The 24,078-nt window shown below is 41.0% G+C and overlaps 2 protein-coding genes across 2 annotated transcripts; one reads left to right on the top strand and one right to left on the bottom strand.

Annotated features, from left to right (window-relative positions):
• Nucleotides 1-3,855: 3,855 nt before the first annotated feature.
• LOC135713780 (uncharacterized) lies at nucleotides 3,856-10,347 on the bottom strand. Its single transcript, XM_065237015.1, has 3 exons — nucleotides 10,280-10,347; nucleotides 9,351-10,215; nucleotides 3,856-4,151 (listed from the first exon to the last, which is right to left on the bottom strand). The coding sequence occupies exons 1-3, from the start codon at nucleotides 10,296-10,298 to the stop codon at nucleotides 4,112-4,114; spliced, it is 924 nt and encodes a 307-aa protein (XP_065093087.1). The 5' UTR covers nucleotides 10,299-10,347; the 3' UTR covers nucleotides 3,856-4,111.
• A 262-nt stretch (nucleotides 10,348-10,609) lies between these two features.
• Nucleotides 10,610-16,866, top strand: Cog6 (conserved oligomeric Golgi complex subunit 6). Its single transcript, XM_065236836.1, has 4 exons — nucleotides 10,610-10,873; nucleotides 15,006-15,899; nucleotides 15,962-16,513; nucleotides 16,583-16,866. Exons 1-4 carry the CDS (start codon nucleotides 10,682-10,684, stop codon nucleotides 16,811-16,813), a joined length of 1,869 nt encoding a protein of 622 aa, XP_065092908.1. The 5' UTR covers nucleotides 10,610-10,681; the 3' UTR covers nucleotides 16,814-16,866.
• The last annotated feature ends 7,212 nt before the right edge of the window (nucleotides 16,867-24,078 follow it).

Genomic DNA, 24,078 nt, shown 5'->3' with positions numbered 1-24,078 from the left:
AAAATATAATACTACTTCTTGGTTCCGCTACGGGTTTCAATTCCGTCCAAACGCATTGAAAAGCCATTGGATTTTCTTCATCATACGAATGAAGGTAGAAAAAATTGTATCGCCAGGAGTGCTTCTTTTGTTTATGAGAACAATGGGTGTAAACTGAGAGGAAGAAGCAGACAGAACACACGGAATTTGTTTTATAGCTTGTTTTTCTTGTCATGAAAATTTGTGCAAATGAAATCAAATCAAATTAGGCGTAGCAAAATAGTCTGGTTAATGGTATCTATCAATATAGATTTGTGTAAATTCAAGGAATGAATTTAAAAAAAAAAACGATGTACCATTGCATAAGATAGCTGGAAACGACAGTTTTTCATAAATTACTTTACGCAAGATTGCAATACCGCCTTTTGTATTCTTGTTCGACTGTAAGAAAAGCACTATCAAACTGATCACAATTTCAGTTAGTGACAGCTCCCAAGTAACATTGCAGGTTTTATCGTGGTTTTATAGCATTCTACAAATTTAAATCATGGTCTACAGAACCCTCATAAAACCAAAATTGCTATTTGGGCTTGATTCTGGCTCCTTTTGACGGTCATATTTATCACGATCGTCAAACAGCTTATGGTAGTAACGCTTTGTACATTCCTATCAATGTGCTCGTCGTAGCTCTCTCCATGACCATCCATCAAGTTGACGAAAGAAGTAAAAAGCAACTGGTGAATGTCGTCTTCGGTTGTGATCCATCACCGATATGGTCATTCCCGACAATCACGACACTCATCTGTGCTTGTTTTGAAGCAGGTGCTGCTTTGCTTGCTTATGTGAGTGTGTTGGTGAGTGAGTCCAACAGCTGCCGTTTAATTTGTTTGCAACTCACACAGTCGCGCCTGCCGAGACGAACTTGGAATGCGTAGGCATTGTTTTCATTTGCTTCTGTCGTTTCGCTTTTTCTCATGATCGTACTCCAGAAGTCTTCACTGTTTTCGTTGTGCTTTTCATCCTCAGCAACAAGTGTAACGTTTTGCTTGTGAGCAGCGACCATTACTGGTGATTGTTGTTTGCCATGGCTCTACCTCTCACTGCGTGACAAAACGTTCTGTCAGCGATAGTCGGTTGATGCGAAGACGAGTGTCACGTGAGTGTCATGATATTTTGCATCACTGTGCTTCTCCCACCCAGGGTGTAAATATTCATTCCATGCGCTTTTATAGGCTTTGTATTGTGGCTTTTGAACTAACGTATCGGAGCAAACGTATTATTGATTTGTGCACGGTAAAATCATAGAGGTAACTCTAAGACTAGTAGGTCCCGAAGAAACGTGCTCAACTTTTTGGCTCAGCTCTGGTACTATCTTCGGTCCCAAGCTAAACGATCCACCCCTCGAAACATAGGGAAATCCAATAACCCCTCATTTTATCTGTCAAACTTTCATAGCGAATCAAAACAAACATTGTGTAGTACTAGAATTTTGACTAGAATTGAGTAAGTTAATCGGTTGCTTGGGACCAATAGGCTAGTCAAGTAGTGAGCCAATTTAAAATCATTAGTTTCGTATTGATTGTTGCTGGGACTGCATCCAATTTGATTGACATCTTCAGTAAATTTCTTGAATTAATTAGGACTAGAATTTGGTGGATAAAAATAGGATGAGGCTGGCGAGCTGTTCGATGCTTGGAACGAGGGTGACACGCTTGGCATAGATGGTTCACAGCGACTCACGAATAGCTACTGATTCCAATCAGTAGCGGTGCGGCTTCTTCCTCCTTCTTCGGTGAATGGACGCTCGTGTGGGCTGCAGCTCGCTGCTTGCGGGCAGCCTTTCGTTGTGTACTGGAGAGCAATGTTCAACGTCACGCGCTGAAAGCACTGCTACTGCTGCTGATGATGATGACCAACCAGACCATCACACACGGTGATTGAATAAGCACCGTTCAGCGAGACCAGATGGAATTCGATTTTGAAATCTATGTTAACGAATGCGCTTTTTGCGTTGCAATGGTGATCAAAATTAACATTTGTGTTGATAAAGTGTTCATTTTAGCAGATTTTTAGAAAAATTTCCTATCGATTGGCTTGTTTAGATTTAAAATTCATCCGCTATTGACAGAGTTATAAGTGGTCAAAACCTGACCACTTTTCGTAACGTGGGCGATTTTTTTTAATTGTACCCCCCAAATGCTGCCAAAATATGTAATCCTACGTAAAAAAAACTTTCCGAGAATGTTGTAAGAAACTAATTAACTAGAACCACAAGTCTTTTTGACAGTTCATGATTTGCTGGTTTTCGGCAAAAACAACGGATTACTGGATTTGTTAGTTGTTAGCTGTTATTTCAGCTAAAATCGTTTTGCTGGATCATTTTCAGCAAACCATTTGCTGGAAGATGAAAACAGAATTTGGTGTGTATGCACCCCGCTAATCTGCACGCTGCCCGTGCAAACTAAAAATTGCTCAAACGTCATCAAGTAGAGCACATGGAGTAATAGAGTAAAGTGAAATGGAACGAGTGAAACGGAACGCAGAATCAAAACAAAACAGCATATAGGGCTACCAGAAGCTCGCCTTCTGGTGGTCGTAGGGTTAGTTGTTCAGATTGCTTATTACAAAAATATATGGCTTTTCTAACCTAAATGCCTATTTTGTTAGACCGTGGATATTAGACTGATGCAAAATTTGAAATTTTCACTCCACAGTGCTCTAACCTAGGCTCTAACAGTTCCAAACTGGGTCCTGCTTAGCCTCCCAAAATGTGAACTACTTTCGTAAGAAACTGACTTGGCACAAACCATTTCAAGTTTATATGGGAATTACTATAGGAAAACTTATGTTTTTGTTCATATCTATCTAACAATTTACCACATCACTATGCTTTTAAAAATTATAGCAGCGATTGTAGTAAATTTTCTCAGTTACAACTTTGTTGAAAACTACTTTGCAATCAAATGTAAGGAACAAAAGTTATTAATGATTCAAGTCACTGATGTCTTTTGATTATGCTCATTCAACGAACAACATTGGTGTTTCTAGCGGGAAAAAAAAGGCCCAAAAATCATGGCTACTATGTCACATTGCAGAATACAGTGTTGCCTACAGAACAGCTGCTTGATCATGCCATAAGATTATCAATCTCTCAAACAATTTAATTTGACATTTGGCTGAAAAGCGACATTCGGCAAAGTTGTAGCTTAGAAAATTTCCCGTAAGAATAGTTATAGAAGTTTTCGAAAAAGCAATATCGAAAATGGGTAGAAGACAATGAACAAAAAGTTTGGTTGTCCCATAGTAATTTCCATATAAACTTCGAATAATTTGTGCCAAGTCAGTTTCTTACCAAATGAGTTTAAATTTTGGGAGGCTAATCAGGACCTGATTTGAAACCGTTTGAGCACTGTGGAGCGAACATTTCAAATTTTGCATTAGTCTAGTGGATATTAAGGGTTATTCGTGCTGAGAGATTGAGCTGTGCCGAAAGCTGTGCCAAACGTGCCTATGATGGTCAATCAAAGCGTTCCGTTCTAGGTGTCAATATTCCATGAGTTTGGCAACCCTGAAAGTTATAACTTTTGTAATTCTAGCTAAACACGTCAAAAGGACCTACCTGCATTGATCGATTCTCTTTATCGACTTTGTCTTTCGTTAATAACTCAGTTGCAAAACCTATTCCTGTTGTACTTGACGTTTTGGATGCTAAATTAGAATCTCCTTTATCAAACAATGTGGTAAAATTAGCGTGAAATCTGTTCGCATAGCAGTGGTTATCAAAAGAGAAAGTCGATGAAGAGAATCGATCAAAGCAGATAGGACCATTTGAAATGTTCATCGAAAATTGTGTTTCCATTCTCACACGGCGAATGAGAACGACTCAAATTTGAGTTTAGTTCACTCATAATCGCCAAAAGTGCAGGAACTCAGCGATGAGTAAATTTGCCTCATGTTTTCCCAGGTTTTTCCAGGATTTTCCAGGGAAAAAATCCCGAATTTGAGAAAAGTAAAGATTGGATTCACTCAGTCTATTGGTACTACTCCGAGACTGAATAAAATTTTCGTCACTTTCCTCAATTTCCGGCAGATTTTTCAGGTTTTCCACAGGAAACCATGAGACAAATTTTACTCATCGCTGAGTTCCTGTACTTTTGGCGATTATGAGTGAACTAAACTCAAATTTGAGTCGTTCTCATCCGCCGTGCAGGCTCTCAGCTCCACACAGATGACAAACGTGGGCAAGTTGCGATTCAATGGCATATATGTTAGGAGTCGAATTAAAATACACGCGTACACGAGGAAGTAACTTTTTATTATATTTCTCCAATCCAAAGTTTATGACGTACATACATTACTGTGTTGCCAGTTAGTGGGAATCACTACATATCTCCCTTATTTTATTTTAATTAACTTGAAAGAACAACCGTTAGATTAATCAAGACAGTAATCGTCATATCGTTTGGGTCGCATTACCTGCCGACTTGGTCTCGGCACTCTAGCAGGCTCCTGGTTGATCTCCCCTTCTACGTGCACAGAGGTATCTAGATCCACTGATGTCGGCGAACTCCAACCTTCAGCTGGCGAGTTGTTCTCGGCAACAGGTTGACGTACGAAAGGTTTCACATGTGATGTGTTGCGCTTATAAGTCTGCCCATCCGGGGTTTCGAGTGTCAAGCTGTTCCCACGTCGGTCGACTACCTTCACAGGCGTAGGCAGGAATTTGGAATCAAGCTTGTTTTGCGGCAACATGTTCTTCATTAGCACTTCATCCCCAACAGACACCGATGATTCTTTCGCACCAACTTTTTGGTCTCGATAAGTTTTTGCTTGGTACTTCAACATTCGATCCCTATCACGCATCTCATGGTCATCTAAAACTTGCATTTGGAAATGCGGGATCAAGTCTCGGAATCTTCTTCCGAACATTGACTGCGCCGGTGAAACACCTGTTACGGAATGTGGAGTCACAGAGTACATATACAGGTATTCTTGTAGAGCTTCTTTGCAGTCGATCGGTTTTGCGCCAATGTTAGAACCATTTCTCATAGTGTTGCTGGAATAACAACTCTAGACCCCCTCAGCAGTACTTCATTTGCAAAGCATAGTTCACCCTTGAACGGTGCGTACCGTTTCAAATTACCTTCTCAGTTGTCATCTATTAGAGCTTTTCTAACCTTTTGTATCTCCGAATCCTCTTGCGAGCACTGTATCACCTGGACCATCGTCACTGCTACCGGCATGCTAACCTCCGCGATAGCGTATAGTGCTGCCTCCGCGTCTTTGTCGAACGTTTTGCTTCTCAATTCTTCTGGCAGCCGTGATAGCGGGTCCGCAATGTTGATCTTCCCTGGGATGAGCAACATGCGATACCTATAGCACTGCATCCGAAGCACCCACCTTTCTTGCCTCTTGTTTGGGGATGACGTTTCGTTGAAGATATTCACCAACGGCTTGTGGTCTGTTATGACTGTGAATTCCAGACCTGTTAGGTACATTTGAAACCGCTCTGTCGCCCAAGCAATGGCCAAGGCCTCTTTGTCTAGCGTCGAGTATTTTCGCTCCGTATTTGTTAAGCTTTTGCTTGCATAACTAATCACTCGAGGTTCGTTATGGATAATCTGCACCAAGACGGCTCCCAAACCATTTCCACTGGCATCAGTGATAAGCAGCGTGCGATTCTGTGGACTGTAGTATCCTAGATGCTTAGGGTTAGCTAGAGAAGATTTGATTCTCTTGAAGTACTGTCGTCGTTCTCCAGTCCATTCAAATTTGGTACCCTTGATTGTCATCTGCCGTAGCGTACTCGACATCTCTGAGAGATTTGGAATGAACTTGCCAACATAGTTCACTAGCCCTAGAAAGCTGCGCATTTCGGCTGAGTTTTGCGGATACCGAAAAGACTGGATGGCACTTATCTTATCGTTCATTGGCAGTATGCCTTGCTCTGACAGGGTGTGACCCATGAAGTTTACGGACCTCTTTCCAAACTCACACTTCTTGGTGTTGACCGTCGATCCATGTTCGTCAAGCCGCATTAGAACTAGTTGTACTCTGGCGTCATATTCTTCCTTCGTCTTCGCATATATAAGAATGTCGTCGATAAATACTCGAATTCCTTTTAGGCCTTTCAAGATCCGCTCAATTTCCCGTTGGAATATTTCAGCGGAGCAGTTCATACCGAACATTAGACGCTTGTAACGGTAGTATGCGAACGGAGTCACGAAGGTTGTTATTTCTCGGAAATCTGGATCCAATTCGATTTGGTGAAAAGCTTTCACCAGATCAATCTTCGAAAAATACTTGCAACCGTCTAAATAAGGCATTATTTCGTCGAATGTTGGTAACGGATGTCGTTCGGGGATTATAGCTTTGTTAGCCATACGCATGTCAACACACAGGCGTACACTTTTCCCTCCATCTTTCGGCGTGACTACCAAAGGTGATGCCCACGTAATCTTCAACGGCGCCAGTTCGAATCGGTAAACGCCTGCATGGTTGTTGAATTGGCACCACTTCCTTGTTAATCTGAACTTTCACCTGCAAATTCTTCACCTTTCCCACCTTAGGGTCCTCAATGTCTGACACACAAAACGCCTCTGCATGGATCTCCAGGATTCCCAGCTCCAACGATGTACTCTTGCACATCAAATTAGCCCCTGTTTCGTTATCCACAACATACACGTCGTGAAATACACGCTTCGAACGGGTGGTAATTTCCGTTTTGAAAGTCTTGTGAACTGTTAGTTTACCGTTACCGTAGACCCGCAGAAATTTCCGTGATTTCTGGACGTCGGTAAATTTACATCCGTGTTGTTGCAGATGACGCCATGTAGTTCGGCTGCTGACGTTAACGTGAACGCCGGTGTCGACAATCCAATCCAATTTTACACCACCTGTGTAACATGTCACCAGATCGTGTTTATTTCCGGTAGCGTAAATGTGCTGAACGTCGTCGTCACTATCTTCGCTGCTGACTTCGCTGCCGCCTGGGACATTGCTCTCGTCTTCGGAATCTTGAACTTGCCACACCTTCTTCTTGCTTCTTTTATCCTTCGATTTTCGGTTCTCCGGCTTGGTTTTGCACATTTTCCGGAAATGTCCCACTAGCTTACAGCTATCACACACTTTGTTTTTCGCGGGACAACTTTTATCGTTGGCAAAATGTCCAACATTTCCGCATCGGAAACACTTTTCTTTCTTCGCACCCTTTTTGATTTGGTTCACCCATAGGAGCCGAATTTCTCTTCATATCCTCCTTATTACGATTCACTGTTGCCAAGATCCGTGCCTCCTGCACGATTTCTTCCACATTCATCAACTTCTTCTTAATAATCACTTCACGCAGCTCGTCCGATCGGCTGTTGTCAAACACTTGTTCTGCAACTCGCATATCGAGTGCATTCCCGTACTCGCACAGGCGCCCTTGCTCTCGAAGACGGGCGACGAATTTCTCCACCGATTCATCTTCAGTTTGCTTCATTTTCCGGAACACGTACCGATCGTAAGGAACATTGGAGAATGGTGCAAAATGAGCATCCAGTAATCTTATCGCCTCCTTGTAAACGTCCGAGTCCGCTGGCGGGGGTGCATCGTGTCCAGGTGTATCGAAAAAAAATGTCCTGTATCTGTGTTCCACTGAAATGCAGCAGATACGACTTCTTCCTGGATGGGAGAGCAACACAATTCACCTCTAGGAACAACTCCAGAGATCTCTTCCATTTCATCCAGCGTGTTTCAATCGATGCGGTGCTATTGGTGTCAAAAGGTAACAAAGTAGATTTGCTGTTCTCCATCTTCTTTTACGCAACTATGGCGAGACACTGTTTATTTTCACGTTTGTTTTGGCTCCTCTTCACAGCAATCTTTCCCTTCGTCGAAAAACCCCGAGTGTCGGATGCGTTTTCCGTCTTGCTTTCAGCTCGTCTGCCGTCCTTGTCACAAAGGCGTCAATTTGAGGTTATACCCCAAATATTATTTATGGTTTATTTCTCACGTAAAACCACTATTCCGAATCGTAAACTCACGTTTACCGAATTTAATCATTGCTCCATTACGTATAGAGCCTTCCTCAGCGAATTTAATCCCGGTTTTCTCCGATCGTCGCCAAAATGTTAGGAGTCGAATTAAAATACACGCGTACACGAGGAAGTAACTTTTTATTATATTTCTCCAATCCAAAGTTTATGACGTACATACATTACTGTGTTGCCAGTTAGTGGAAATCCCTACAATATATATTTGGGATTAATACGTATTGATATCCCCCAGTAGTACTGAATCATCTTTCAAAATTCTAGGGACATCTGTATAAATTCCTGTGGATATCCCATCGAAGTTCATACCAATTGAGACCAATGACTGGCAAGAATATCCGAGGATAAACGCAGGGGAAAATGTAAAAAATTACATTCCAGAAGATCCTCTTCAAGATCGGGATTCGAATCTGGCCGCCCCACTATGATAAGCGTTTGTTCTTCTTTACTGGTCATTCTGCATAACAAAATTGCTAATGTAGCTCTCGCAGAAGATCCTACTCTGAAGGGCCATCCACATTAGATCCGTTTAATTTGCGTTGACGTAAAATTGGCAGTTAGACAATAGATTTAAACGCTGTCCAGACTGGAGAGTTATAACGGTTGTCAAATAATTGCAACACAGAAACCACCATCAAGATAGCGCTATAACATGTTATAACTCTGTAGTCTGAACGTAATACTAGCTGTTACTTTGGTACAACGCGTCAGATCCGGATCTAATATGGGTGGCCTTTGGTCCTTCGTTGTGCGCTTCGAGATTGGATACCCACGGCAGTATAAAATATTTAGTTAAAAAATATGTAGGGTATACTGTTCGGTATTCTGGAATAATGCCTCCTGTAGGTAACTATTGGGTAAAGCATGTGGGCGAGAATGTGAGCATCGTTGGAAATGTTCGCTAGTCATAGTCATAGTCATCACTATTGATTCAACAGGTGGCGTTACACACAAAAATTACCCATGGCCCATAAGCATTGCATAGAACATTGGACAGTTATGCTTAAAACGGTTGGATAGGTCTACTGAAAACATAATTTAAATCCCTTATTGTTTGAACGAGGAAATATGTCTTTTATTTAACGAAAAATGCAATTTTATCTTATTATTTTAAAGTTATTACTACACAACAAGCTTATAAAAATAAACGTTAAAAAACACCTTACTTCCAGATTCATGGACAGTCAAATTGTAAAAATATGAATATTATTATAGTAGTATAAAAATGTATCAGCCAACCGAACAAAATACCTCCGTCCTCTCTAACAATTATTGTTGTGTGGCGCCGACAGGATCCGTCTCAGTCTGGCATGCTGCCGGGCGGCCACCGACGACGGAGTCATCAAACGCCGCCGCTTACTGGGCGTAAGTCCCAATCCCGAGTCGTCCCACGATTTCCACCTCTTCTGGGCCGATAGCTTGCTGCTCGAACCGAATGCAACCGGAACCATCTGATCTGTTGCGGGACTATCCATCACCGATGTATCCTTCGGAGGCTTCAGGAGCTTATAGCAATCCATGTCCGGTTCCAAAAGATCTTCCAGCTTGATTCCGGCTGTGGTGAGAGCCAGTATGCGTTCACGAATTTCCTGCAGTTCCAGAACCGGCTTCTCAATAGCTTCCTCGTCCGAGTACAAAAGTTCGCATAGCAAACGACTGAATTGTTCTCCAAGCTCATCGTCCTTACCGGACGATTTCGGTGGCGATGGTGGCCGAGGTGCAGCAACCATCTGAACATTCAACGGAGCCAGCTGAACGTTCCGCGCTGCCTCCAACGGAGTGGAAATGTAGTTGGCCAGTTGTTCGAAGGTCATGCCACCTTCGGTGGCATTCCGCGGCACGTTCAGTAAGAAATCTTCCCCCTCGGCGAGATCCCCGAACTCCAGTGCTTCCAGCTGAATCTGATTGAACCGGGGATTCAGATACTGCTCCACCGAGAAGTCCAAATCTTCAAAGTGTTCCGGCTCGTACAGGACCTCCCCGTAGAACATGGCCCGAAGATCGCGTGCCGAAAGTTCCACATCCGGATTGCGTTCGCGAAAGACCTCCCAAAAGGCCAACTGACGGGCGGTAACGATTCCGGACCGGTTGTACACATACAGCAACGTCCGTTGGGCCAGACTGCGTTCCTGCTCCGGGACGAGCATCAGCGACCCGGTCCCTGACTCGGATTCCATGTCGCTACCGGAAACGGTGGATTCTGTCGGAGGAAATCAAGCGTGGAATTTTCTATAAATTTCAAATCACAAAACCAAACGACTTACGCAAGTTGGACGAGCTCATTTTCAATCAGCTGCTGTTTGCTTTATGATCCGTTGGGAACAGCTGGAGGGTTTTTCACAAGAATTTGATTTGAACGAAGAAAAAAAAAAGGCGACCGAAGGCATGCTTTCGCGCGCGAAGCGCACCACCTGTCGTTTGAATTTAAATTTTAGTGGACCCCTCTGAATTTTGTTGGACGTTCCGTTGTGACGTTCAGTGGGGTAAAGCAGAATCCAACTCTGCATCAGCTGATGTGACAGAACTTGCTGTCACTTTTATGGCTGTTTTGTTTCGTTCTTCACACGGTACACGACAGCAATAACAAAACATAATTTCCTATTGCAAAATTCCGTGTAAAATCAATCTAAATCGGCACCGTTTGATCCGGAATAAAGTGCACAACGATGATGGAGGAAGCGCAGAAAGAGGACTTCATCCAGAAGCGGTTGAATAAAATTCTGGAAACGCGAATCGAAACGGACCGGGAGACGTTGGATGCGCTGGCGGATTTGTCGCAGTTTTACACGGAAAATACTCTGCAATCGAGGCGGAACCTGCGGAGCCAGATCGAGCGGAGAAGCTTGGCCATCAACGAGGTGAGATTGATTGGAATGGTTGTTTTTACGTGTAAAATTGATTGAATGAAAGTACTTCCCAAAATGATGTCAACAATGCAGGGGGAGTGTGGGGTGGGGTGGAATGATCAATTATTACTAAATATTATTTGAAGGAGAATCTGTGTAAAAACGTACTTCCGACTCGTTGTTTTTCGACCAAATATTCCAAGCACTATAATTCTTTAGGACTTTATCTTAGAATTATCTTGGCATTCTGGTTCGAATTTCTTAAAATTTCTTAGGTTCCTCCTCAACACTTCATTTATTTTTTAATTCTACTTAAAATTCTCGTCAGAAATTTTACAGGAAATAATTTAAATTCAGGCTTAACATTTGAAAACGGCACAGAAGCTTTTGTAAACAAAAGTTGTATGTTCTCCTACCCGCTTATGTTGTTGGATTTTGAGGGCGTATTTCAGTTCGCGTGTGCCGTTTTCAATTTTTCAGGACCCTTAAACTTTAGGAAATCTCTGAAAATATTAGGGAAGTCTGTGAATCTTAAAAAAAACGGTAAATTTCATAGAAAACTGTGAACTTCCGGAACGTTCTACAAACATGCGAACTTCAGGAAAGTTCTGAGAACAACATGAAGGCTTAGTAAGCTTCAGGGAACTTTAGTAAACTTTAGGAAAATTCTACGAACTTCGGAAAATTTTAACGAATTTAAAAAAAAATTATCTTCAGGGACGTATTTGAGTTTCAAAAAAAATTCTACGAAATTCAGCATTTATGCTATACTAAAATATTGGAACTTCTGGGAACTCAGTCAGTTCACTGTTGGAATAATTCTGCAAACTCCAAGGAAATTCTACGCGTTCAGGAAAATTTTGTGAAATTAAGAAACATTCAGAGATCTACATGAAATTTCAGTAAAAATTCTACGAGTTTCAGATTTTCTAGTAACTTTAGGAATGTTCAGTGAACTTCAGGAAACCTCAGGAATATTCCGAAAACTTCAGAAAATTTTAATAAACTGCTGGAAAGTTTTGAAAAATTCAGAAAACTTTTTTAACTCGAATTTAATTCTGTGAGCTTCAGTAAAGTTCAGCATAATTTTGGAAAATTCTACAATCTTCAGGAAAATTCTGCAAATTTCAGGAGATATCTGAGAACTTCATGAAAGTCGGGGAACTTCAGGGAAGTCTGTATACTGCAAGAAAGTATGTAAGCTTTAGAAAATTTTACTAAATCATAGAAAGTCTGCGAGCTTCTAGGACATTTGCGAGCATATGCAAAGTCCACGAATTTCTGTGAAATTCTGCGAATTTCAAAAGTATTCCACCAATTTTAGTGAAGTCGGTGAGCTTCAGAAAAGTTCTGCGGAATTTCGACAAATTTCTGGACAGTTTGGAAAAGTTCAGAAAAAAAATTCAAGAACTCCAGGAAAACTCGGTGAATTTCAGGAACGGTCAGCAAATTTTTGGAAAGTTCTGGGAATTTCAGGAAAAATCTGGTAACTTCAGGGAAGTCTGTGAACTTCAAGTAAGTCTTCAGGAAAATTTTATTTAATTCAAGAAAGTGCAAATTTCAGAAAATTCAGCGATTTTCATTTTGTTTTTAGTCTGCTTCAACCAGGAAAATTATGGGTACTTAAGGAAATCTCTGCATGTAACGGGAAAGTCTGCGAACGTAAACAAATCTCTAAAACATTACCGGATCAACCTGAGGCCTTCAGGGAGGTCATGATCATCTGGTGGTTTTTGAAATAATGGGTGAAAATCAGAGAGACTTGACTTGAATTGTTGAACAGTTGAAGATCTTCAGAGTGATCCTGAACTAGAAAATTATCTTGAGGATTTCTGATCGTCCGTAGATTTTTTAAATAATTTCTGATCATACTGCTATTATGGGTGAATTTCTGAGAGACACTATTTGATTTCGTGAATAGTTGAAGATTTTCATAATAAAATCTGATCAACCTGAAGACTTGAAAAAATATCCTGAAATAAACTTCGGGAAAATTCTTCCCAGAACTCTAGAAAAGTTCTATTCACAACTTGAAGCAAGTTTTTCCCAGAACTGAAGCGAAGTTCTTCCCAGTATTTTAGAAATGCTTTTTCCAGAACTCCAGTGAACATCTTCTCAGAACTTTAGGGATGTTCGTCCTAGCATATGAAGTAAGTTCAGGAAAGCTCTTCTCAAAACTTCAAAGAAGTTCTTCCAAGAACTTTATCGATGTTCTTCCCAAAACTTCAGAAAATTCCTTCTCAGAACTACAGAAAAAATCTACTCCAGGGAAGTTTTAACCAGAACTTCAGAGATGTTCTTCCGAAAACTTAAGGGAAGTTCTATCCAAAACTTGAGAAAAGTTTTTCCCAGAACTTCAAAAAAAATCTTCTGCGAACTTCAGAAATGTTCTTCCCAGAGCTCCAGGGAAGTTCTTCCTAGAACTTTTGTAAAGTTCGTCAAACAACTTCAGGGAAGTTTTACCATGAAATCTAGGGACGTTCTTTCCAAAATAATAGGAAGAACAAAGTAGAGATGAACCAGCCTAAGGCTGAAAGTCTCGTTAATAAAGGAAAAAAAAAAAAAGAAGAACAAGAGGTTTAGGGAAGTTTTTTTTCCAGAACTTAAGAAAAAATCTTCCCATATCTTCAGGGAAGTTCTTCCCAGAATTTTATGGAAGTTCTACCCAGACCTATAATGAAGTTCTTTCTAGAACTTCGGAAAAGTGTTTCTCAGAACTCCAAAAAATCTTCCCAGAACTTGAGGGAAGTTTTTCTTAAAACTTCATAGAACTTCTTCCCAGAACTTAAGGGAATTTCTTCCCAGAACTTAAGCGATGTTCTTCCCAGTACTTTAGCAAAGTTCTTGCGAGAACCTCAGAAAAGTCCTTTCAGGGAAGTTCTTCTCAGAACTTTAAAGAAATTCTTCAGAGAACTTTAAGAAAGTACTTCCTAGAGCTTTAGGCAAATTTTCCCACGACTTCAGGGATGTTCTACCGAGAACTTTAGGGAAGTTCTTCCCAGAACTTAAAGAAAGTGCGTCCCAGAACACGAGGGAAGTTCTTCTCAAAACATTAGGGAAGTTCTTTTCAGAACCTTAAAAAGTCCTTTCTACAAGTTCAGGGAACTATTTCCCACAATGTCTAAGGAAGTTCTTCCCAGAACTTGAGAAGAAGCTCTTCCCAGTACTCCAAAGAAATTCTTCAGAAAACTTTAAGTAAGTACTTCCTAGAAATTTAGGAAAATTTTCCCATGACTTCAGAGATCGATTGATTGATTTATCTTTATTTAGGAGGCTTTCAGCCTGAGGCTGGTTCGCCTCCACGACTTCAGGGATATTCTACCGAGAACTTTAGAAAAGTTCTTCCCAGAACTTAAAGGAAGTGCATCCCAGAACATGAGGAATGTTTATCCCAGAATTAGAGAAAAGTTCTTCTTAAATCTTTAGGGAACTTCTTCCCAGAACCTCAGAAAAATCCTTTTTACAAGTTCAGGGAACTACTTCCCTGGATTTTAGAATTCATCCAAACATGATTGGAACTTTCCTAAAGTTCTGGGAAGAACTTTTCGGAAGTACTTGCAAGAATTTTTCTACAGCTCTGGGATGAACTCGCCAGAACTTCAGAAAAGTTCTTCCATGAACTTCCAAAAAGTTCTTCCCATAACTCCAGGGAAGTTCTTCCCAGATCAGTAGGAAAGTTCCAATATTTTTTGGATGAATTCTGAAATCCCCATAATTTGAGAGAAATTTCCCAAGCTTCATTGAAGCAACAAGGACTTCTTGGAGAGTTTCCAGAATTTTAACAAATTTCCCACAACTTCTGAAAATATGGATGGATTTTCCAGAACCTCAACAGGTTCGTCACAATTTCTTCGCCATTTACAGAACGTTTTAAAACTTAAATAAATTCTTCAAAATTTTCAGAACAAATGCAAAAATTCTGCGAATTTTAGAATTTTTTCAACGAACCTCTACAAAGTTTTGACACATACAGAACATTTTTAAGAACCCCACGAAAATTGTGCAAGCTTCAGGAAAGTTCTGCCATCTTTCTGTGACTTCAAGTTCTGTTTTGAAAAGTGTATAGGCCTTTTTCAAATATTATTACATGCCAAAATACGCGACGAACAAGTATTAAATTTTTGTTTTGCATTTGTAACTCCAGAACTTTCTAGCATCCTTCCGCGAAGTCAAACTAGCCCTGGACGACATCTGTGCCGACATCGCTGCCATCGGCGGTTCGGTCGAGAGCATGAAAACCCAGCTAAGCAACACCGAAGCCCAACAGAAGGAGTTGATCCAGCAGGCGAACACCCTCCAGGAGGAGAACAACAAACTTCTGCTTCAGCAGCGGATTGCCTCCGGGTTCCTTTCCCGCTTCCAACTCTCCGTTTCCGAACATCAAACGCTGTACGGAGTGACGCGCGATGAGCCGATAAGGGCCGAGTTCTTCAACGTTCTTGATCACGTTCAGATGATCCATTCGGATTGCAAGACTCTGCTGCAAAGCGGCTACCAAACGGCCGCTTTGGACATCATGGAAGAGATGACACTCCACCAGGAAGCCGCGCTGGAACGGCTCTATCGATGGACCCAGAGCCACTGTCGCAACGTTGACACCAATGAAATCGGTCTGTTGGTAATCCAAGCCATGGCAAGGTTGCAGGAACGACCCGTTCTGTTCAAATATGTGATCGATGAATATTCCACTGCTAGGCGTTCGGTCGTCGTCAGAAGCTTCATTGATGCCCTCACGGTTGGAGGTCCCAATACCAAACCGATCGAAATGTCCGCTCACGATCCAAAGCGATACATTGGAGATATGTTCGCCTACATTCATCAGATTTTGCCGGTAGAGAGGGAGAATTTACTGATGTTGGTTAAAATGTGCGACAAAGACATCACCGAGCAAATCCAGCTGGCGATGACCAACATTTCCGATGGAGTCTGCCACCCTCTGAGAGTTCGCGTTGAAATGATTCTCAACACGGAGAAGGATACCATTGCTCTGTACTCGATTTCAAATTTGATCCGCTTCTACCAAAATATGATCAACAATGTGAGTTCCATGCTCAGTTCCGTCAAAACCCCCATGCTAAAACATAATAATCAACTTTCTAGGTCGTCAAAGGTGGCCAGCTGGAGCAGTGCATTGCCGAGCTTCAAACACATTCCGAGTCTTGTTACCTTAGCTCGCTAACATATCAAGTAAAGCAACTCCTGCAAGGCCCCAACGAACACAAACTGGGATTGGAGCCACCGCAAACCGACCTCGTTCCATCGTCCAGTGTTGGAAAGCTCCTGAACCTGCTGAAGGAAATCCTCTCCGTAGCCAGCATGGTGGAAGGCAGCCAATCGGACATTCTAAAAATAGTATCCTGTGTAATCGATCCCTTGCTGCAGTCGATCCAGGAATCGGCCTCGCACCTACCGACGACCGATATGGCAGTCTACCTGCTGAATTCACTCTACCATATCGAAAGCGTCCTAACTATCTACGAGTACATGGAAGAACGCCTAGAACGGCTTCAGGCTCAATCCGACGCCCAACTGGATACCCTAACGTCGGAGCAAGCTTCTTCGTTGGTGGCCAATCTGAATCTGGGACCCATCTACACGGTACTGCAGAGCAGTGCTGCCAATATCGAGCAACGCCATCTGCAGATGTTCATGGTGAGTTCTTTCTTTTCTAAAGCAGGTTCTATTTTTCACTGATCAAGCGCCATTTGCTTCAAATTTCAGTCAAAGCTGGATAGCTTTTTGGAAATGCCGGAAATTCTGCTGCTGCCGCAGGTTAATCTACTGTTGAGCGGGAACCATCGTTCGACCGTGCAGAAACGTTCCTTCAATGTGATTGCTGCAATATACAAACAAATCTACGAAAGGATTCACGATCGCAGCAGTGGCTACGAAAGGCCAGAGGTGGTGTTCTCGAAAACTCCTGAACAGGTAGCGGAGCTACTTTGCGGTTGATTTGCTGATGTGGAATGCTAATTAAATATATGTTGCCTATCTATAGCTTCGATGAGCATTCACTGCCCTTAGAAATGTCCTGAATTTGCCTTGGAGGTTATACAAACATCCCTTAGAAACACCTAGAAGTTCTTTGAAGGCGCTCAAAGCGCGTACTGATTCGTGGACGTCCATTGAATATACTGTGGAAGCCTTCGCAGCAAAAAATAAAAATTGCTATCACATCAAAGGCGATGAACGTCAAACACGTTAAAAGTGTACTTTTAAATGTCACGAAAGGAGCCTGAGCCTCTCTGAAGATCTTTAGACGTAGGTTTGTGGAACATCTTTAAAGTTCGTTGGACTTCTTTTAAGTTTTCTTAACTTCACTGATGTTCTCTGGATATTCATAAAGTTCTTAGAACTCCTAAAAAGTTCCTGCAATTTTCCAGAAGCTGGTGCCTTGAAGTTCTTAAAGCTTCCCTGAAGTGCCCGAAATGTTACAGAAGTTCTTGCAAATCCCCTTACTATCTCGCAGTCTGATTATTCTTTGAAACTTTTTAAAGTTCCTAAACAAATTCTGAAGTTCTGGAACCTTTCTCGTAGAATAGGCCTAAACAATTTTTGCTGCAGATAAGCTTATACAGGCACATACACTGGTGCGTAACGCCATTGGGCATCTCTGTAGGGGTGCCAGTTAATCAAAATCTAAATGAGCGTTGTGTAATTGCGATTTTAGCTATTCAAACTAACGGAGTTCTACGGTACTATACATCAACTGAAAAGGCTTCTTTTTCTGAGCCAAACGATTTTTTTTTTCGATCCCATAGACTTCCATCAACCGGTAGAAACTAACGATTTTTAATTGGCTCGCTACTTGACTAGCCTATTGGTCCCAAGTACATCTATAAGCGTACCCCATTCTAGTCGAAATTCTAGATTGACAGATTAAATGAGGGGTACGTGGATTTTCCTGTTAAGATTAATATGTGTACCAGTCTATAGATGTCTACCAGTCGCTGAGCAAGATGCGCCATTTTATTCAATCAACAAAATGGAACCTCATCCCAAGAGGTTATGGGCCCAGTTGTCGCAGAAAGTGCGTGAGTTTTGTCGTCGCGAGTGAATTAAGTTTTATTTTTTTTGGTTCGGTAATCGTGTGAAATCGTGTTGGAAAGACAAGATGGCGGGCACGAAAGTACCGATGGACAAGTTGAACGACCAGAACTAGCCAATATGTAAGTTTAAGATGCGGCAGCTGTTGACGCGGCCTGGGTCATTAAAGATGGTACGGCGCAGGCGTCGATCGGTTTGGCACTGGAAGACAGTCAGCTGATTCACGTGATGCAGGAGACGACCGCGAAGGGGATGTGGGATGTGCTTAAGGAATACCACGAGCGTTCCTCCCTTTCGAGCATAATTCAGTGCCAACATTTCAAAGGGGCGTAATTGCATTTGTAAACAATGGCTTTAGCCGTCGATTTCTCGTGAATAAAAGCTCACTCATGAAAAATAATGACACCAGCAGGTAGATAAATGTTTCCTCTACCAGTTAGCATTGTCATTTTGGAGAGGTAAGATTTCATTCGCGAGAAATTGACGGCTAAAGTCATTGTTTACAAAAGCAATTACGCCCCTTTGAAATGTTGGCACTGAATTCATGTTGTGCGTCAGCTAATTGCGATGCGGATGCCAGATAACGGTGAAATGGCGGAACACTTCAAGTAGATGACCGCGTTGCGCTGGGAGAGGGAATGAAGAACCACTTGTTCGTGGCTTTGATGCTGTCCAATCTACCGGAATCATACGAAGGAATTTATAATGGCGCTCAAAAGTCGATCAGATGTGGATTTGACGGTCAATTTTGTGAAGGGAATGTTGCTGGACGAAGGAAGACGTCGTGTGGAGAACTCTTCACTCAGTGAGAAAGCGCTAGTGACCGTTTCTTGGAAGGAGAAACCTGCGGAGAAGCAATTAGTGAAGAAAGAGAAAGTATGCCATTATTGCAAGAAGGAGGGGCACTTCCGGCGTGAGTGTCGAAATATGGCACAGGATCGTGCACAGAAGGATAAATCTCAGATTGAGTTAGTGTACAAAGCACTGAAAAAATAGTTCGAGATTGCCAACCTTGGTGAAGTGAATTATTTCCTGGGTCTGGAGATTGGAAATGAAAATGGGAAGTACAGTGTTTCGCTCAAGGGTTCGTTAGTACCGGATGCTATGATTTACAGAAGTTTGGTCGGCGCGCTTCTTTATATAGCGGTGTTCGCAAGACCGGATGTTGCGGCATGCGTTGCGATACTTGGCCGAAAGGTGAGTGCACCAACAGAAGCGGACTGGATGGCGTCCAAAAAAGTAGTCCGTTACCTGAAAACTACGAAGGACTGGAGGTTGAATTTTAATACCGATGAGGGTCTAATTGGCCATTCCGGTGCCGATTGGGCTGGTGATATTGAAACACGCAAGTCTAAAACTGGCTTTGCCTTCCACTATGCCGGCGGAGCAGTTTCTTGGGTTAGCCGAAGACAGAATTGTGTCACGCTTTCATCAATGGAGTCGGAATATGTGTCACTGAGTGAAGCAAGCCAGGAGCCGATATGGTTGCTGAGTCTGTTTAAAGATCTTGGTGTGCAACAAGTTGGTCTGGTAACTACTCGTGAGGACAACCAAAGTTGTATAAAGTTTGTTGTTGCAGAAAGGTCTACTCGTCGATCCAAGCATATCGAAACAAGGCAATACATGGCAATACCAAGCAATACTACGTAAAGCAGCTGTTCTAAGACAAGGTGCTGGATCTAGAGTACTGTTCAACGGAAAATATGGTGGACGATATTTTGGCTAAGCCATTGGGTACCATCAAGCACCATAAGCACGCTAGGTCTGTCATCGTGAGCAGAACATGTTTGTTGAGGCGGAGCGTTAAAGGTGCAACCATAGAGGTAACTCTAAGACCAGAAGGTCCCGAAGAAATGTGCTCAACTTTATTGCTCAGCTCTGGTACTATCTTCGGTCCCAAGCTAATCGATGCACCCCTCGAAACATAGGAAAATCCACGAACCCCTCATTATATCTGTTAAACTTTCATAGCGAATCAAAACAAACATAGTGTAGTACTAGAATGTCGACTAGAATGCGGTACGTTAATCGATTCGCTTGGGACCAATTCAAGTAGTGAGCCAATTTAAAATCGTGAGAACTCGTTGTGTGCGCATCATTATCGAGAATAAACCGAATTTACTTTTTATACTAAACTCTTGGTCTTTCATTTCACTGGAACCTCATCTTAAGATTTCCTATGTTTCGAGGGGCGCAACTCTTGGCACCGAAGATAGTTCCAGCAATCAATACGAAATTAACGATTTTAATTTGGCTCACTACTTGACTAGCGTATTGGTCCCAAGCAAATCGATTAACGTACCCCACTCTAGTCGAAATTCTAGTACTACGCTATGTTTGTTTTGATTCGCTATGAAAGTTTGACAGATGAAATGAGGGGTTCGTGGATTTTCCTATGTTTCGAGGGGTGCATCGATTAGCTTGGGACCGAAGATAGTACCAGAGCTGAGCCAAAAAGTTTAGTACGTTTCTTTGGAACCTTCTGGTCTTAGAGTTACCTCTATGGAAATAATCACGGGGCTGACATCCTCATCTCTACAAGCAACAACTGGTAGTAGTCAACATGAGCGAGGGCTCATACCATTTCTGAGAAATATTTCAAATTTCGGACTGCAAGAAATTGTTTAAATTGTGACACATAATTTGACAATATTTTGCGATCTTGAATTCAAAGATTTTTTGTAAACTTCATTGGACTTTTTGAAATTTCAGGGACTTTGTAGATGTTCAGGGGCATTGTAGAATTTCATGAAAATTAAATATAAATTCAGGGAACTTCATAGAGTTTCAGAGATTTTGAAACAATTATTGCGTCACTTTTCAAAAGGTCATAAGTAACAAATGTAAACAAATCGAGTTAGGCGATACAAAATGTTGTTCTTCTATCATTGTATGTGATACAAAAACACCCATCCATATTTACTTTCATTTATTTAAGAAAATCAAAGGTAAAATATTGTCCAATGTACAGTTTGAAATGATGGGTACATGATTGTTACTTCGGCCTAACATAATTGATGCTCATTTTCTAAAGGTGGGCCAATCTAAAGTTAGGAACTTTACTCTGAAATCTGTGAAAGGGAATCTAGTATCAAATAGAACAAAACATCCAATGTAACACTTATTGATTATGTCATTGAGAAAAATCGTTGAATGTAACATGTCCGACGTACATCTTGACTAGTCAAAACGTCCTATGTGGATTTTTTTCTATATTGTAGCATGAAATTCAAAGTATAATTGTGATTTAAACTACTTTAACTGAATTTTCGACGTTATTATTCACTGACTACAGTAAAAATAGTATTGTAAAATGTATTGTTTCTAAACAGTTAAAATAAAAATCTGTCAAACTTCAATCAACCGGTGAACACTCGTGTTTATTTCAGTTACCATGGGGACGTAATTTGTGATTAGACCCGGTCCCTTTCAAATTGTATCATTATTTATGTACGGTCCATAGATTTGAAATGACGTTTCACATTCATCTAGTGATGGCCGATTTTCATTCGAATAATCGATTAATCGATTAACGAACCGAAAAGTAAAATATTTGGAATCGGTTATATCATGCCGATATAAGCATTAACATCTCCAGAGGATCATCACCGATCGTTTCAAACATGTGCTGCACTCTCATTGGTGGAAAAATGGCAGCACAACGAACAAAAAATAATCGATTAGTTGTTAATCGAGTAATTTAAAAATGGGACATCTCTGATTTTGGTGGGATTGTTTTGATGAAAATGAGCGCAAAATTTAATCTCTACCGAGGGAGCAGCAAAACCACAAAATAACCTTGAATACGGGGGGTATTCATTGGATCAAAGGGACCGTGAAAGAGGACAGTAAAATAGAAAGTTTTTCTTCCGACAGTTTCATCTTAGTATTCATCTTTGCTTCAACTTCGATTTTCTCAAAATGGTGGATATTGGTCTATTTGAAAAGTGACGCGAGATTTCAGGGTGCTTTGTACAAATTCGGGAAAACTTCGTAGAATGGATCATTTTAGATGGCTGAGTTTTGAACCCGCCACAGCTTGCATTTGGCGCTACTGTATACGGACGATCCAATGTAAAATACTGTGGTAGCCACAGTACGGTGCTGTCAAAACCTCAGCATCTTCAATGATCCATTGGGAACCTTTGGCTGTGTTCCATTTGGTGAATTTTCACTTAAATTTGACAGATGGAAAATTTTCAAATAAACTTGCCTTTCGAGCAGACTTATTTCTGACGGATCAGGACTCAATTTTGACAAACACGTTTTCGAAAATCGGACGATCAACAAGCGAGGGATTTTCGAGAGTATAATTTATTTTCGAAGATGTGGTGACTCTATACAAATCATTATTATTTCACACCAACTGTGTCAAATTTAAGTGAAAATTTACCAAATGTAACACAGCCTTATAAATTAAGGGGACATTGTTTAATTTTAAGATGCTTCATAACTGCAGCAAACGTGAAGTTCCAGTTTCATACTTTTATGGTTTGTGAGAGCTGATATTTGTGCTATTTAAATTGCTAGGTGAAAGTGAGATTGGTCAGCAATAAGGTTTCCACAACGATTCACCATAACGCAGATTTCGAATATGCATGTACTTCAATACCCCAATGTCTCGTCACCCTATTCAATTTTCTTCAAAATATCAGTGCCAACATTTCAAAGGGGCGTAATTGCTTTTGTAAACAATTACTTTAACCGTCAATTTCTCGTGAATGTAATCTTACCTCTACAAAATTACATTGCTTGCTGATAGAGGAAACATTCCTCTACCTGCTGGTGTCATTATTTTTCATGAGTAAGCTTTTATTCACGAGAAATCGACGACTAAAGCCATTGTTTACAAATGCAATTACGCCCCTTTGAAATGTTGGCACTGATATATCCAGCTGTAGCTCTGTGACGTTCACCGAGCACCAAAATTCATCTCCACATCAATGGTGTGATGTTCAACGCAAGCCGAGTCGAATCTGTCAAACTTCGCAATCGCCTTTTTTGTTTTTGTTTGTGTGATAAGATTTTAGTCAGTTCCAAGCTTTTTAGGATTGGTGCATGCGACAACTATTTCACTAACCCAATCATAAGCATTGGTTGAAAACAACCGAGTGTCTCGCGGAATCTGGCGGGTATTGTTTTCCTTCAAGCTCCTTTGTGGTGTAAGTGAAAAGTCTGCTCAAGAAGTAAATTTTACCGTTTTCCTGCCCTTGCACGCACACTCACGCCCAACCCGTTACTTCTCTCACTCAACTAAAAACATCTCGTTTCCAGAGTTGCCAAAATTATTGATTAATCCGTGTTTCAAAGATTTTTCAGAGCTTTGAAAAATAGAATCAGTATTCTATTAGAATACTTAGATTTATTACTATTGGAATAGTTCGAATCAGCATTTTTCTGTTGTCTGCTATTTGTTCAAGTAGGGGAAATGGATGTAATGTCGGCCTAAATGCCCCTAATTTGGGCCCATACATAAATTTAGCAATCGACAAAATTTTCAATAGCGACCAAAAATATCGATTAGTAATGTCCCATTGACACGTTCATCTAGATGAAATTGATAAATAGCAGATTTTTAGCGATAGGCCCAATCTTAGGTTCATAGGCCAACATTAGAGTCATTTCCCCTATTATTCAAGTTTGTTATGGGCCATAAAGTTATAGACCAGTTAATACCCCGTTCACATAACAGCCTATATCACGTAATATAAGCTGTCTTGCAATGAGCCCTCATACATAGGATTTCCAGTGAAAACTAGATGTATGAGAACTCATTGCAAGACAGCGTATATCACGTGATATACGCTGTAATGTGAACGGGATATAAGAGGGTACTGTCATATTTTTAAAATCCCATTGTGGAAACATTTGATGTCAGAGTCCCGTGTTATTCACGTATCACAGATTTTAAAGTTTAATAACCCGTACAGACTATGGCTAATATCATGTAATATAAGCTGTCTTGCAATGAGCACTCATACATAGGATTTCCAGTGAAAACTAGATGTATGAATGTTCATTGCAAGACAGCCTATATTACATGATATAAGTCATAGTCTGTACGGGGTATAGTATAACACCGATTAGATTTTTTAAAATTATGATCAAATATTCCAAAAATAAAAACTACTTTGTTTAATACCCCGTTTACATTTAAGCCTATATCACGT

The sequence above is a fragment of the Ochlerotatus camptorhynchus genome, unplaced genomic scaffold (genome assembly GCF_037179485.1).
Source record: "Ochlerotatus camptorhynchus isolate MF236.1 unplaced genomic scaffold, CSIRO-AGI_Acam_v1.1 ptg000577l, whole genome shotgun sequence".
NCBI classification, from domain to species: domain Eukaryota; kingdom Metazoa; phylum Arthropoda; class Insecta; order Diptera; family Culicidae; genus Ochlerotatus; species Ochlerotatus camptorhynchus.
This window is presented reverse-complemented; position numbering and strand designations above follow the sequence as displayed.